At 58.1% G+C, this 12,230-nt stretch overlaps 5 protein-coding genes and 2 pseudogenes across 5 annotated transcripts; all 7 read left to right on the top strand.

The window, feature by feature from the left end:
* The first annotated feature begins 744 nt into the window (after window positions 1-744).
* On the top strand, window positions 745-1,405 carry LOC131908158 (chromatin target of PRMT1 protein-like). The gene has a single exon (XM_059259208.1). The coding sequence runs from the start codon at window positions 770-772 to the stop codon at window positions 1,403-1,405; it is 636 nt and encodes a 211-aa protein (XP_059115191.1). The 5' UTR covers window positions 745-769.
* Window positions 1,406-2,454: 1,049 nt separating this feature from the next.
* On the top strand, window positions 2,455-3,118 carry LOC131908157 (chromatin target of PRMT1 protein-like). Its single transcript, XM_059259206.1, has one exon. It carries the CDS (start codon window positions 2,483-2,485, stop codon window positions 3,116-3,118), a length of 636 nt encoding a protein of 211 aa, XP_059115189.1. The 5' UTR covers window positions 2,455-2,482.
* Window positions 3,119-4,171: 1,053 nt separating this feature from the next.
* On the top strand, window positions 4,172-4,835 carry LOC131908156 (chromatin target of PRMT1 protein-like). Its single transcript, XM_059259205.1, has one exon. The coding sequence runs from the start codon at window positions 4,200-4,202 to the stop codon at window positions 4,833-4,835; it is 636 nt and encodes a 211-aa protein (XP_059115188.1). The 5' UTR covers window positions 4,172-4,199.
* A 1,042-nt stretch (window positions 4,836-5,877) lies between these two features.
* Window positions 5,878-6,541, top strand: LOC131908155 (chromatin target of PRMT1 protein-like). The gene has a single exon (XM_059259204.1). The coding sequence runs from the start codon at window positions 5,906-5,908 to the stop codon at window positions 6,539-6,541; it is 636 nt and encodes a 211-aa protein (XP_059115187.1). The 5' UTR covers window positions 5,878-5,905.
* A 1,045-nt stretch (window positions 6,542-7,586) lies between these two features.
* Window positions 7,587-8,262, top strand: LOC131907750 (chromatin target of PRMT1 protein-like). Its single transcript, XM_059258850.1, has one exon. It carries the CDS (start codon window positions 7,621-7,623, stop codon window positions 8,260-8,262), a length of 642 nt encoding a protein of 213 aa, XP_059114833.1. The 5' UTR covers window positions 7,587-7,620.
* A 1,042-nt stretch (window positions 8,263-9,304) lies between these two features.
* LOC131908153 (chromatin target of PRMT1 protein-like) lies at window positions 9,305-9,975 on the top strand (annotated as a pseudogene).
* Window positions 9,976-11,058: 1,083 nt separating this feature from the next.
* On the top strand, window positions 11,059-11,695 carry LOC131908152 (chromatin target of PRMT1 protein-like; annotated as a pseudogene).
* The last annotated feature ends 535 nt before the right edge of the window (window positions 11,696-12,230 follow it).

Below are 12,230 nucleotides of genomic sequence, written 5' to 3'. Positions count from 1 at the left end.
GGGGTGGGGTGGGGCCGAAGCGTGGTGATATCCTGTGTATGAATAAAAGCTTGCCGGAGGATCAGAGGACACAGCCAGCCAGTGGATTAAACGTACGTAGGGGCCTGGCGGGAGAATGCACACACCTGTGGTCCCAGCGCTGGAGAGAGAGTTCAAAGCCACCCTGGAGCACAGGGGATGGACTCAGTGTAGGAGAGAACCGCAGCCTCAGGTGGTGGCACACCCTTGATCCTAGTAGTTGGGCGTCACGTGATCGCCACTCCCAGCAGGAAGGCGGAAGTGACGTGGCCCAGCAGGGTATATAAGGCGCGAAGAGACAGGAACTCGAGGCCTTTTGGACTGAGGACTCCCAGGCGTCCAGCGGGAGGACTGGTGGTGGAGGGGAGGTGAGAAGTGGCTGGGGCTTGTTCCTTCGTCTCTCTGACCCTTCAGTAGTGTTCGCCCCAGATATCTGGCTCCGGGTTCTCGCTAAGACCAGTTAGGATCAGGATCGGAGCACCCTCTTTGATCGGACCTTTGGGGCACCAGTTCCCGAGAGAGCCGCAAAAGCCGCTCGCCTGTGCGGGAGCTGCAGGAGGCCGGACTCTCCACCCCACCTCCTGGGGGGACTTTGCTTTGGACACCAGGCGGCGGGGTTGGCGGTGCCAGCTTTGGTGGCACAGACGAGAGGCAGGAGAGGGCCGGCCGGTCTAGAGACCCAAGCCACGATGAGAGAGCTTCGCATCGTACCGCCGGACAGCTAAGCTCCCTGGATTCTCAGCCTTTGAAGATGACCTCACAGCCAGTGACCAGAGTCGTGCTAAGGCACACCACCAAGATGTCTCTAAGTGAGCGTTTTGCTCAACTGCGCAAGAACAAACAGCCCCAGGCGATGGCGGGCAAGGTCCGGGCCTGGAAGAGGCGGCAGCAGCAGCTGGCCAGTGCCAGGAACAGAAGACTGGCCCAGCAGATGGAGAAGAGACCCTCTGTCCAGGCAGCGTTGAATCCTAGGCAGAGCTTCGAGGGGCGCCTGGGTGAGAGGAGCATCCAAGTCCGTTTAGGACGTCCCATGGGTGCCGTTGCCAGGGGAGCGAATGGAGGAAGAGGCGCAGCCATCATCCAGAGAGTCGTGCCCCAAGGAGGAGGAGTGGGTGGGGGACCTGCCGCCAGCACCCTGCCCGGGGGCGGGATGCCACCCCCAGGTCGGGGCCTGTTTGGTGGTGGAAGAGGGGCATTTGGAGGCCGAGGACGTGGCCGTGGCCGTGGCCGTGGGCGCGGCCGAGGGAGAGGTGCCCTCACTCGCCCCGTACCGACCAAGGAGCAGCTGGACGCCGAACTGGATGCATACATGTCGGAAGGGAAAGCGCCCCTGGATGCTGAAATGGATACCTACTTCGCAGAGGCGGCTCCTGAGACCTGTGACTGAATGAAGCCCGCCTCTTGGACTCTTGTTCAAGTCACCACATCTCTGCCGAAATCACCTGGAGAAAAAAAACAAGGGGGAGAAACCTGACCGGTGCTGGGAGGAACCGTCACAACAGGCGCGTTTATTTGATGGAATGCTTGACTGTACATATTGTATATGCTCACAATAAATGGTTTTTCTTGCATTTTGGTTGTGGACTGCTTTTGTTACTTTCCTCAAAAAAAAAAAAAAAAAAAAAAAAAAAAAAAAAAAGGAAAAAGAAAAAAAAATCGCGTTGGTTGGGTGTGGGTTAGGGGTTGTGTGTGGTGGGGTGGGGTGGGGCCGAAGCGTGGTGATATCCTGTGTATGAATAAAAGCTTGCCGGAGGATCAGAGGACACAGCCAGCCAGTGGATTAAACGTACGTAGGGGCCTGGCGGGAGAATGCACACACCTGTGGTCCCAGCGCTGGAGAGAGAGTTCAAAGCCACCCTGGAGCACAGGGGATGGACTCAGTGTAGGAGAGAACCGCAGCCTCAGGTGGTGGCACACCCTTGATCCTAGTAGTTGGGCGTCACGTGATCGCCACTCCCAGCAGGAAGGCGGAAGTGACGTGGCCCAGCAGGGTATATAAGGCGCGAAGAGACAGGAACTCGAGGCCTTTTGGACTGAGGACTCCCAGGCGTCCAGCGGGAGGACTGGTGGTGGAGGGGAGGTGAGAAGTGGCTGGGGCTTGTTCCTTCGTCTCTCTGACCCTTCAGTAGTGTTCGCCCCAGATATCTGGCTCCGGGTTCTCGCTAAGACCAGTTAGGATCAGGATCGGAGCACCCTCTTTGATCGGACCTTTGGGGCACCAGTTCCCGAGAGAGCCGCAAAAGCCGCTCGCCTGTGCGGGAGCTGCAGGAGGCCGGACTCTCCACCCCACCTCCTGGGGGGACTTTGCTTTGGACACCAGGCGGCGGGGTTGGCGGTGCCAGCTTTGGTGGCACAGACGAGAGGCAGGAGAGGGCCGGCCGGTCTAGAGACCCAAGCCACGATGAGAGAGCTTCGCATCGTACCCGCCGGACAGCTAAGCTCCCTGGATTCTCAGCCTTTGAAGATGACCTCACAGCCAGTGACCAGAGTCGTGCTAAGGCACACCACCAAGATGTCTCTAAGTGAGCGTTTTGCTCAACTGCGCAAGAACAAACAGCCCCAGGCGATGGCGGGCAAGGTCCGGGCCTGGAAGAGGCGGCAGCAGCAGCTGGCCAGTGCCAGGAACAGAAGACTGGCCCAGCAGATGGAGAAGAGACCCTCTGTCCAGGCAGCGTTGAATCCTAGGCAGAGCTTCGAGGGGCGCCTGGGTGAGAGGAGCATCCAAGTCCGTTTAGGACGTCCCATGGGTGCCGTTGCCAGGGGAGCGAATGGAGGAAGAGGCGCAGCCATCATCCAGAGAGTCGTGCCCCAAGGAGGAGGAGTGGGTGGGGGACCTGCCGCCAGCACCCTGCCCGGGGGCGGGATGCCACCCCCAGGTCGGGGCCTGTTTGGTGGTGGAAGAGGGGCATTTGGAGGCCGAGGACGTGGCCGTGGCCGTGGCCGTGGGCGCGGCCGAGGGAGAGGTGCCCTCACTCGCCCCGTACCGACCAAGGAGCAGCTGGACGCCGAACTGGATGCATACATGTCGGAAGGGAAAGCGCCCCTGGATGCTGAAATGGATACCTACTTCGCAGAGGCGGCTCCTGAGACCTGTGACTGAATGAAGCCCGCCTCTTGGACTCTTGTTCAAGTCACCACATCTCTGCCGAAATCACCTGGAGAAAAAAAACAAGGGGGAGAAACCTGACCGGTGCTGGGAGGAACCGTCACAACAGGCGCGTTTATTTGATGGAATGCTTGACTGTACATATTGTATATGCTCACAATAAATGGTTTTTCTTGCATTTTGGTTGTGGACTGCTTTTGTTACTTTCCTCAAAAAAAAAAAAAAAAAAAAAAAAAAAAAAAAAAAAAAAGGAAAAAGAAAAAAAAATCGCGTTGGTTGGGTGTGGGTTAGGGGTTGTGTGTGGTGGGGTGGGGTGGGGCCGAAGCGTGGTGATATCCTGTGTATGAATAAAAGCTTGCCGGAGGATCAGAGGACACAGCCAGCCAGTGGATTAAACGTACGTAGGGGCCTGGCGGGAGAATGCACACACCTGTGGTCCCAGCGCTGGAGAGAGAGTTCAAAGCCACCCTGGAGCACAGGGGATGGACTCAGTGTAGGAGAGAACCGCAGCCTCAGGTGGTGGCACACCCTTGATCCTAGTAGTTGGGCGTCACGTGATCGCCACTCCCAGCAGGAAGGCGGAAGTGACGTGGCCCAGCAGGGTATATAAGGCGCGAAGAGACAGGAACTCGAGGCCTTTTGGACTGAGGACTCCCAGGCGTCCAGCGGGAGGACTGGTGGTGGAGGGGAGGTGAGAAGTGGCTGGGGCTTGTTCCTTCGTCTCTCTGACCCTTCAGTAGTGTTCGCCCCAGATATCTGGCTCCGGGTTCTCGCTAAGACCAGTTAGGATCAGGATCGGAGCACCCTCTTTGATCGGACCTTTGGGGCACCAGTTCCCGAGAGAGCCGCAAAAGCCGCTCGCCTGTGCGGGAGCTGCAGGAGGCCGGACTCTCCACCCCACCTCCTGGGGGGACTTTGCTTTGGACACCAGGCGGCGGGGTTGGCGGTGCCAGCTTTGGTGGCACAGACGAGAGGCAGGAGAGGGCCGGCCGGTCTAGAGACCCAAGCCACGATGAGAGAGCTTCGCATCGTACCCGCCGGACAGCTAAGCTCCCTGGATTCTCAGCCTTTGAAGATGACCTCACAGCCAGTGACCAGAGTCGTGCTAAGGCACACCACCAAGATGTCTCTAAGTGAGCGTTTTGCTCAACTGCGCAAGAACAAACAGCCCCAGGCGATGGCGGGCAAGGTCCGGGCCTGGAAGAGGCGGCAGCAGCAGCTGGCCAGTGCCAGGAACAGAAGACTGGCCCAGCAGATGGAGAAGAGACCCTCTGTCCAGGCAGCGTTGAATCCTAGGCAGAGCTTCGAGGGGCGCCTGGGTGAGAGGAGCATCCAAGTCCGTTTAGGACGTCCCATGGGTGCCGTTGACAGGGGAGCGAATGGAGGAAGAGGCGCAGCCATCATCCAGAGAGTCGTGCCCCAAGGAGGAGGAGTGGGTGGGGGACCTGCCGCCAGCACCCTGCCCGGGGGCGGGATGCCACCCCCAGGTCGGGGCCTGTTTGGTGGTGGAAGAGGGGCATTTGGAGGCCGAGGACGTGGCCGTGGCCGTGGCCGTGGGCGCGGCCGAGGGAGAGGTGCCCTCACTCGCCCCGTACCGACCAAGGAGCAGCTGGACGCCGAACTGGATGCATACATGTCGGAAGGGAAAGCGCCCCTGGATGCTGAAATGGATACCTACTTCGCAGAGGCGGCTCCTGAGACCTGTGACTGAATGAAGCCCGCCTCTTGGACTCTTGTTCAAGTCACCACATCTCTGCCGAAATCACCTGGAGAAAAAAAACAAGGGGGAGAAACCTGACCGGTGCTGGGAGGAACCGTCACAACAGGCGCGTTTATTTGATGGAATGCTTGACTGTACATATTGTATATGCTCACAATAAATGGTTTTTCTTGCATTTTGGTTGTGGACTGCTTTTGTTACTTTCCTCAAAAAAAAAAAAAAAAAAAAAAAAAAAAGGAAAAAGAAAAAAAAATCGCGTTGGTTGGGTGTGGGTTAGGGGTTGTGTGTGGTGGGGTGGGGTGGGGCCGAAGCGTGGTGATATCCTGTGTATGAATAAAAGCTTGCCGGAGGATCAGAGGACACAGCCAGCCAGTGGATTAAACGTACGTAGGGGCCTGGCGGGAGAATGCACACACCTGTGGTCCCAGCGCTGGAGAGAGAGTTCAAAGCCACCCTGGAGCACAGGGGATGGACTCAATGTAGGAGAGAACCGCAGCCTCAGGTGGTGGCACACCCTTGATCCTAGTAGTTGGGCGTCACGTGATCGCCACTCCCAGCAGGAAGGCGGAAGTGACGTGGCCCAGCAGGGTATATAAGGCGCGAAGAGACAGGAACTCGAGGCCTTTTGGACTGAGGACTCCCAGGCGTCCAGCGGGAGGACTGGTGGTGGAGGGGAGGTGAGAAGTGGCTGGGGCTTGTTCCTTCGTCTCTCTGACCCTTCAGTAGTGTTCGCCCCAGATATCTGGCTCCGGGTTCTCGCTAAGACCAGTTAGGATCAGGATCGGAGCACCCTCTTTGATCGGACCTTTGGGGCACCAGTTCCCGAGAGAGCCGCAAAAGCCGCTCGCCTGTGCGGGAGCTGCAGGAGGCCGGACTCTCCACCCCACCTCCTGGGGGGACTTTGCTTTGGACACCAGGCGGCGGGGTTGGCGGTGCCAGCTTTGGTGGCACAGACGAGAGGCAGGAGAGGGCCGGCCGGTCTAGAGACCCAAGCCACGATGAGAGAGCTTCGCATCGTACCCGCCGGACAGCTAAGCTCCCTGGATTCTCAGCCTTTGAAGATGACCTCACAGCCAGTGACCAGAGTCGTGCTAAGGCACACCACCAAGATGTCTCTAAGTGAGCGTTTTGCTCAACTGCGCAAGAACAAACAGCCCCAGGCGATGGCGGGCAAGGTCCGGGCCTGGAAGAGGCGGCAGCAGCAGCTGGCCAGTGCCAGGAACAGAAGACTGGCCCAGCAGATGGAGAAGAGACCCTCTGTCCAGGCAGCGTTGAATCCTAGGCAGAGCTTCGAGGGGCGCCTGGGTGAGAGGAGCATCCAAGTCCGTTTAGGACGTCCCATGGGTGCCGTTGACAGGGGAGCGAATGGAGGAAGAGGCGCAGCCATCATCCAGAGAGTCGTGCCCCAAGGAGGAGGAGTGGGTGGGGGACCTGCCGCCAGCACCCTGCCCGGGGGCGGGATGCCACCCCCAGGTCGGGGCCTGTTTGGTGGTGGAAGAGGGGCATTTGGAGGCCGAGGACGTGGCCGTGGCCGTGGCCGTGGGCGCGGCCGAGGGAGAGGTGCCCTCACTCGCCCCGTACCGACCAAGGAGCAGCTGGACGCCGAACTGGATGCATACATGTCGGAAGGGAAAGCGCCCCTGGATGCTGAAATGGATACCTACTTCGCAGAGGCGGCTCCTGAGACCTGTGACTGAATGAAGCCCGCCTCTTGGACTCTTGTTCAAGTCACCACATCTCTGCCGAAATCACCTGGAGAAAAAAAACAAGGGGGAGAAACCTGACCGGTGCTGGGAGGAACCGTCACAACAGGCGCGTTTATTTGATGGAATGCTTGACTGTACATATTGTATATGCTCACAATAAATGGTTTTTCTTGCATTTTGGTTGTGGACTGCTTTTGTTACTTTCCTCAAAAAAAAAAAAAAAAAAAAAAAAAAAAAAAAAAAAGGAAAAAGAAAAAAAAATCGCGTTGGTTGGGGTGTGGGTTAGGGGTTGTGTGTGGTGGGGTGGGGTGGGGCCGAAGCGTGGTGATATCCTGTGTATGAATAAAAGCTTGCCGGAGGATCAGAGGACACAGCCAGCCAGTGGATTAAACGTACGTAGGGGCCTGGCGGGAGAATGCACACACCTGTGGTCCCAGCGCTGGAGAGAGAGTTCAAAGCCACCCTGGAGCACAGGGGATGGACTCAGTGTAGGAGAGAACCGCAGCCTCAGGTGGTGGCACACCCTTGATCCTAGTAGTTGGGCGTCACGTGATCGCCACTCCCAGCAGGAAGGCGGAAGTGACGTGGCCCCAGCAGGGTATATAAGGCGCGAAGAGACAGGAACTCGAGGCCTTTTGGACTGAGGACTCCCAGGCGTCCAGCGGGAGGACTGGTGGTGGAGGGGAGGTGAGAAGTGGCTGGGGCTTGTTCCTTCGTCTCTCTGACCCTTCAGTAGTGTTCGCCCCAGATATCTGGCTCCGGGGTTCTCGCTAAGACCAGTTAGGATCAGGATCGGAGCACCCTCTTTGATCGGACCTTTGGGGCACCAGTTCCCGAGAGAGCCGCAAAAGCCGCTCGCCTGTGCGGGAGCTGCAGGAGGCCGGACTCTCCACCCCACCTCCTGGGGGACTTTGCTTTGGACACCAGGCGGCGGGGTTGGCGGTGCCAGCTTTGGTGGCACAGACGAGAGGCAGGAGAGGGCCGGCCGTCTAGAGACCCAAGCCACGATGAGAGAGCTTCGCATCGTACCCGCCGGACAGCTAAGCTCCCTGGATTCTCAGCCTTTGAAGATGACCTCACAGCCAGTGACCAGAGTCGTGCTAAGGCACACCACCAAGATGTCTCTAAGTGAGCGTTTTGCTCAACTGCGCAAGAACAAACAGCCCCAGGCGATGGCGGGCAAGGTCCGGGCCTGGAAGAGGCGGCAGCAGCAGCTGGCCAGTGCCAGGAACAGAAGACTGGCCCAGCAGATGGAGAAGAGACCCTCTGTCCAGGCAGCGTTGAATCTTAGGCAGAGCTTCGAGGGGCGCCTGGGTGAGAGGAGCATCCAAGTCCGTTTAGGACGTCCCATGGGTGCCGTTGACAGGGGAGCGAATGGAGGAAGAGGCGCAGCCATCATCCAGAGAGTCGTGCCCCAAGGAGGAGGAGTGGGTGGGGGACCTGCCGCCAGCACCCTGCCCGGGGGCGGGATGCCACCCCCAGGTCGGGGGCCTGTTTGGTGGTGGAAGAGGGGCATTTGGAGGCCGAGGGACGTGGCCGTGGCCGTGGCCGTGGGCGCGGCCGAGGGAGAGGTGCCCTCACTCGCCCCGTACCGACCAAGGAGCAGCTGGACGCCGAACTGGATGCATACATGTCGGAAGGGAAAGCGCCCCTGGATGCTGAAATGGATACCTACTTCGCAGAGGCGGCTCCTGAGACCTGTGACTGAATGAAGCCCGCCTCTTGGACTCTTGTTCAAGTCACCACATCTCTGCCGAAATCACCTGGAGAAAAAAAACAAGGGGGAGAAACCTGACCGGTGCTGGGAGGAACCGTCACAACAGGCGCGTTTATTTGATGGAATGCTTGACTGTACATATTGTATATGCTCACAATAAATGGTTTTTCTTGCATTTTGGTTGTGGACTGCTTTTGTTACTTTCCTCAAAAAAAAAAAAAAAAAAAAAAAAAAAAAAAAAAAAAAAGGAAAAAGAAAAAAAAATCGCGTTGGTTGGGTGTGGGTTAGGGGTTGTGTGTGGTGGGGTGGGGTGGGGCCGAAGCGTGGTGATATCCTGTGTATGAATAAAAGCTTGCCGGAGGATCAGAGGACACAGCCAGCCAGTGGATTAAACGTACGTAGGGGCCTGGCGGGAGAATGCACACACCTGTGGTCCCAGCGCTGGAGAGAGAGTTCAAAGCCACCCTGAGCACAGGGGATGGACTCAGTGTAGGAGAGAACCGCAGCCTCAGGTGGTGGCACACCCTTGATCCTAGTAGTTGGCGTCACGTGATCGCCACTCCCAGCAGGAAGGCGGAAGTGACGTGGCCCAGCAGGGTATATAAGGCGCGAAGAGACAGGAACTCGAGGCCTTTTGGACTGAGGACTCCCAGGCGTCCAGCGGGAGGACTGGTGGTGGAGGGGAGGTGAGAAGTGGCTGGGGCTTGTTCCTTCGTCTCTCTGACCCTTCAGTAGTGTTCGCCCCAGATATCTGGCTCCGGGTTCTCGCTAAGACCAGTTAGGATCAGGATCGGAGCACCCTCTTTGATCGGACCTTTGGGGCACCAGTTCCCGAGAGAGCCGCAAAAGCCGCTCGCCTGTGCGGGGAGCTGCAGGAGGCCGGACTCTCCACCCCACCTCCTGGGGGGACTTTGCTTTGGACACCAGGCGGCGGGGTTGGCGGTGCCAGCTTTGGTGGCACAGACGAGAGGCAGGAGAGGGCCGGCCGGTCTAGAGACCCAAGCCACGATGAGAGAGCTTCGCATCGTACCCGCCGGACAGCTAAGCTCCCTGGATTCTCAGCCTTTGAAGATGACCTCACAGCCAGTGACCAGAGTCGTGCTAAGGCACACCACCAAGATGTCTCTAAGTGAGCGTTTTGCTCAACTGCGCAAGAACAAACAGCCCCAGGCGATGGCGGGCAAGGTCCGGGCCTGGAAGAGGCGGCAGCAGCAGCTGGCCAGTGCCAGGAACAGAAGACTGGCCCAGCAGATGGAGAAGAGACCCTCTGTCCAGGCAGCGTTGAATCTTAGGCAGAGCTTCGAGGGGCGCCTGGGTGAGAGGAGCATCCAAGTCCGTTTAGGGACGTCCCATGGGTGCCGTTGACAGGGGAGCGAATGGAGGAAGAGGCGCAGCCATCATCCAGAGAGTCGTGCCCCAAGGAGGAGGAGTGGGTGGGGGACCTGCCGCCAGCACCCTGCCCGGGGGCGGGATGCCACCCCCAGGTCGGGGCCTGTTTGGTGGTGGAAGAGGGGCATTTGGAGGCCGAGGACGTGGCCGTGGCCGTGGCCGTGGGCGCGGCCGAGGGAGAGGTGCCCTCACTCGCCCCGTACCGACCAAGGAGCAGCTGGACGCCGAACTGGATGCATACATGTCGGAAGGGAAAGCGCCCCTGGATGCTGAAATGGATACCTACTTCGCAGAGGCGGCTCCTGAGACCTGTGACTGAATGAAGCCCGCCTCTTGGACTCTTGTTCAAGTCACCACATCTCTGCCGAAATCACCTGGAGAAAAAAAACAAGGGGGAGAAACCTGACCGGTGCTGGGAGGAACCGTCACAACAGGCGCGTTTATTTGATGGAATGCTTGACTGTACATATTGTATATGCTCACAATAAATGGTTTTTCTTGCATTTTGGTTGTGGACTGCTTTTGTTACTTTCCTCAAAAAAAAAAAAAAAAAAAAAAAAAAAAAAAAAAAAAAAGGAAAAAGAAAAAAAAATCGCGTTGGTTGGGTGTGGGTTAGGGGTTGTGTGTGGTGGGGTGGGGTGGGGCCGAAGCGTGGTGATATCCTGTGTATGAATAAAAGCTTGCCGGAGGATCAGAGGACACAGCCAGCCAGTGGATTAAACGTACGTAGGGGCCTGGCGGGAGAATGCACACACCTGTGGTCCCAGCGCTGGAGAGAGAGTTCAAAGCCACCCTGGAGCACAGGGGATGGACTCAGTGTAGGAGAGAACCGCAGCCTCAGGTGGTGGCACACCCTTGATCCTAGTAGTTGGGCGTCACGTGATCGCCACTCCCAGCAGGAAGGCGGAAGTGACGTGGCCCAGCAGGGTATATAAGGCGCGAAGAGACAGGAACTCGAGGCCTTTTGGACTGAGGACTCCCAGGCGTCCAGCGGGAGGACTGGTGGTGGAGGGGAGGTGAGAAGTGGCTGGGGCTTGTTCCTTCGTCTCTCTGACCCTTCAGTAGTGTTCGCCCCAGATATCTGGCTCCGGGTTCTCGCTAAGACCAGTTAGGATCAGGATCGGAGCACCCTCTTTGATCGGACCTTTGGGGCACCAGTTCCCGAGAGAGCCGCAAAAGCCGCTCGCCTGTGCGGGAGCTGCAGGAGGCCGGGACTCTCCACCCCACCTCCTGGGGGGACTTTGCTTTGGACACCAGGCGGCGGGGTTGGCGGTGCCAGCTTTGGTGGCACAGACGAGAGGCAGGAGAGGGCCGGCCGGTCTAGAGACCCAAGCCACGATGAGAGAGCTTCGCATCGTACCCGCCGGACAGCTAAGCTCCCTGGATTCCTCAGCCTTTGAAGATGACCTCACAGCCAGTGACCAGAGTCGTGCTAAGGCACACCACCAAGATGTCTCTAAGTGAGCGTTTTGCTCAAACTGCGCAAGAACAAACAGCCCCAGGCGATGGCGGGCAAGGTCCGGGCCTGGAAGAGGCGGCAGCAGCAGCTGGCCAGTGCCAGGAACAGAAGACTGGCCCAGCAGATGGAGAAGAGACCCTCTGTCCAGGCAGCGTTGAATCTTAGGCAGAGCTTCGAGGGGCGCCTGGGTGAGAGGAGCATCCAAGTCCGTTAGGACGTCCCATGGGTTGCCGTTGACAGGGGAGCGAATGGAGGAAGAGGCGCAGCCATCATCCAGAGAGTCGTGCCCCAAGGAGGAGGAGTGGGTGGGGGACCTGCCGCCAGCAACCCTGCCCGGGGGCGGGATGCCACCCCAGGTCGGGGCCCTGTTTGGTGGTGGAAGAGGGGCATTTGGAGGCCGAGGACGTGGCCGTGCCGTGGCCGTGGGCGCGGCCGAGGGAGAGGTGCCCTCACTCGCCCCGTACCGACCAAGGAGCAGCTGGACGCCGAACTGGATGCATACATGTCGGAAGGGAAAGCGCCCCTGGATGCTGAAATGGATACCTACTTCGCAGAGGCGGCTCCTGAGACCTGTGACTGAATGAAGCCCGCCTCTTGGACTCTTGTTCAAGTCACCACATCTCTGCCGAAATCACCTGGAGAAAAAAAACAAGGGGGAGAAACCTGACCGGTGCTGGGAGGAACCGTCACAACAGGCGCGTTTATTGATGGAATGCTTGACTGTACATATTGTATATGCTCACAATAAATGGTTTTTCTTGCATTTTGGTTGTGGACTGCTTTTGTTACTTTCCTCAAAAAAAAAAAAAAAAAAAAAAAAAAAAAAAAAAAAAAAAGGAAAAAGAAAAAAAAATCGCGTTGGTTGGGTGTGGGTTAGGGGTTGTGTGGTGGGGTGGGGTGGGCCCGAAGCGTGGTGATATCCTGTGTATGAATAAAAGCTTGCCGGAGGATCAGAGGACACAGCCAGCCAGTGGATTAAACGTACGTAGGGGCCTGGCGGGGAGAATGCACACACCTGTGGTCCCAGCGCTGGAGAGAGAGTTCAAAGCCACCCTGGAGCACAGGGGATGGACTCAGTGTAGGAGAGAACCGCAGCCTCAGGTGGTGGCACACCC

This window comes from Peromyscus eremicus, chromosome 4 (assembly GCF_949786415.1).
Source record: "Peromyscus eremicus chromosome 4, PerEre_H2_v1, whole genome shotgun sequence".
In the NCBI taxonomy this organism is placed as follows: Eukaryota; Metazoa; Chordata; class Mammalia; order Rodentia; family Cricetidae; genus Peromyscus; species Peromyscus eremicus.
The sequence above is the reverse complement of the archived record's forward strand: the minus strand, read 5'-3'. Positions and strand labels throughout refer to the sequence as shown.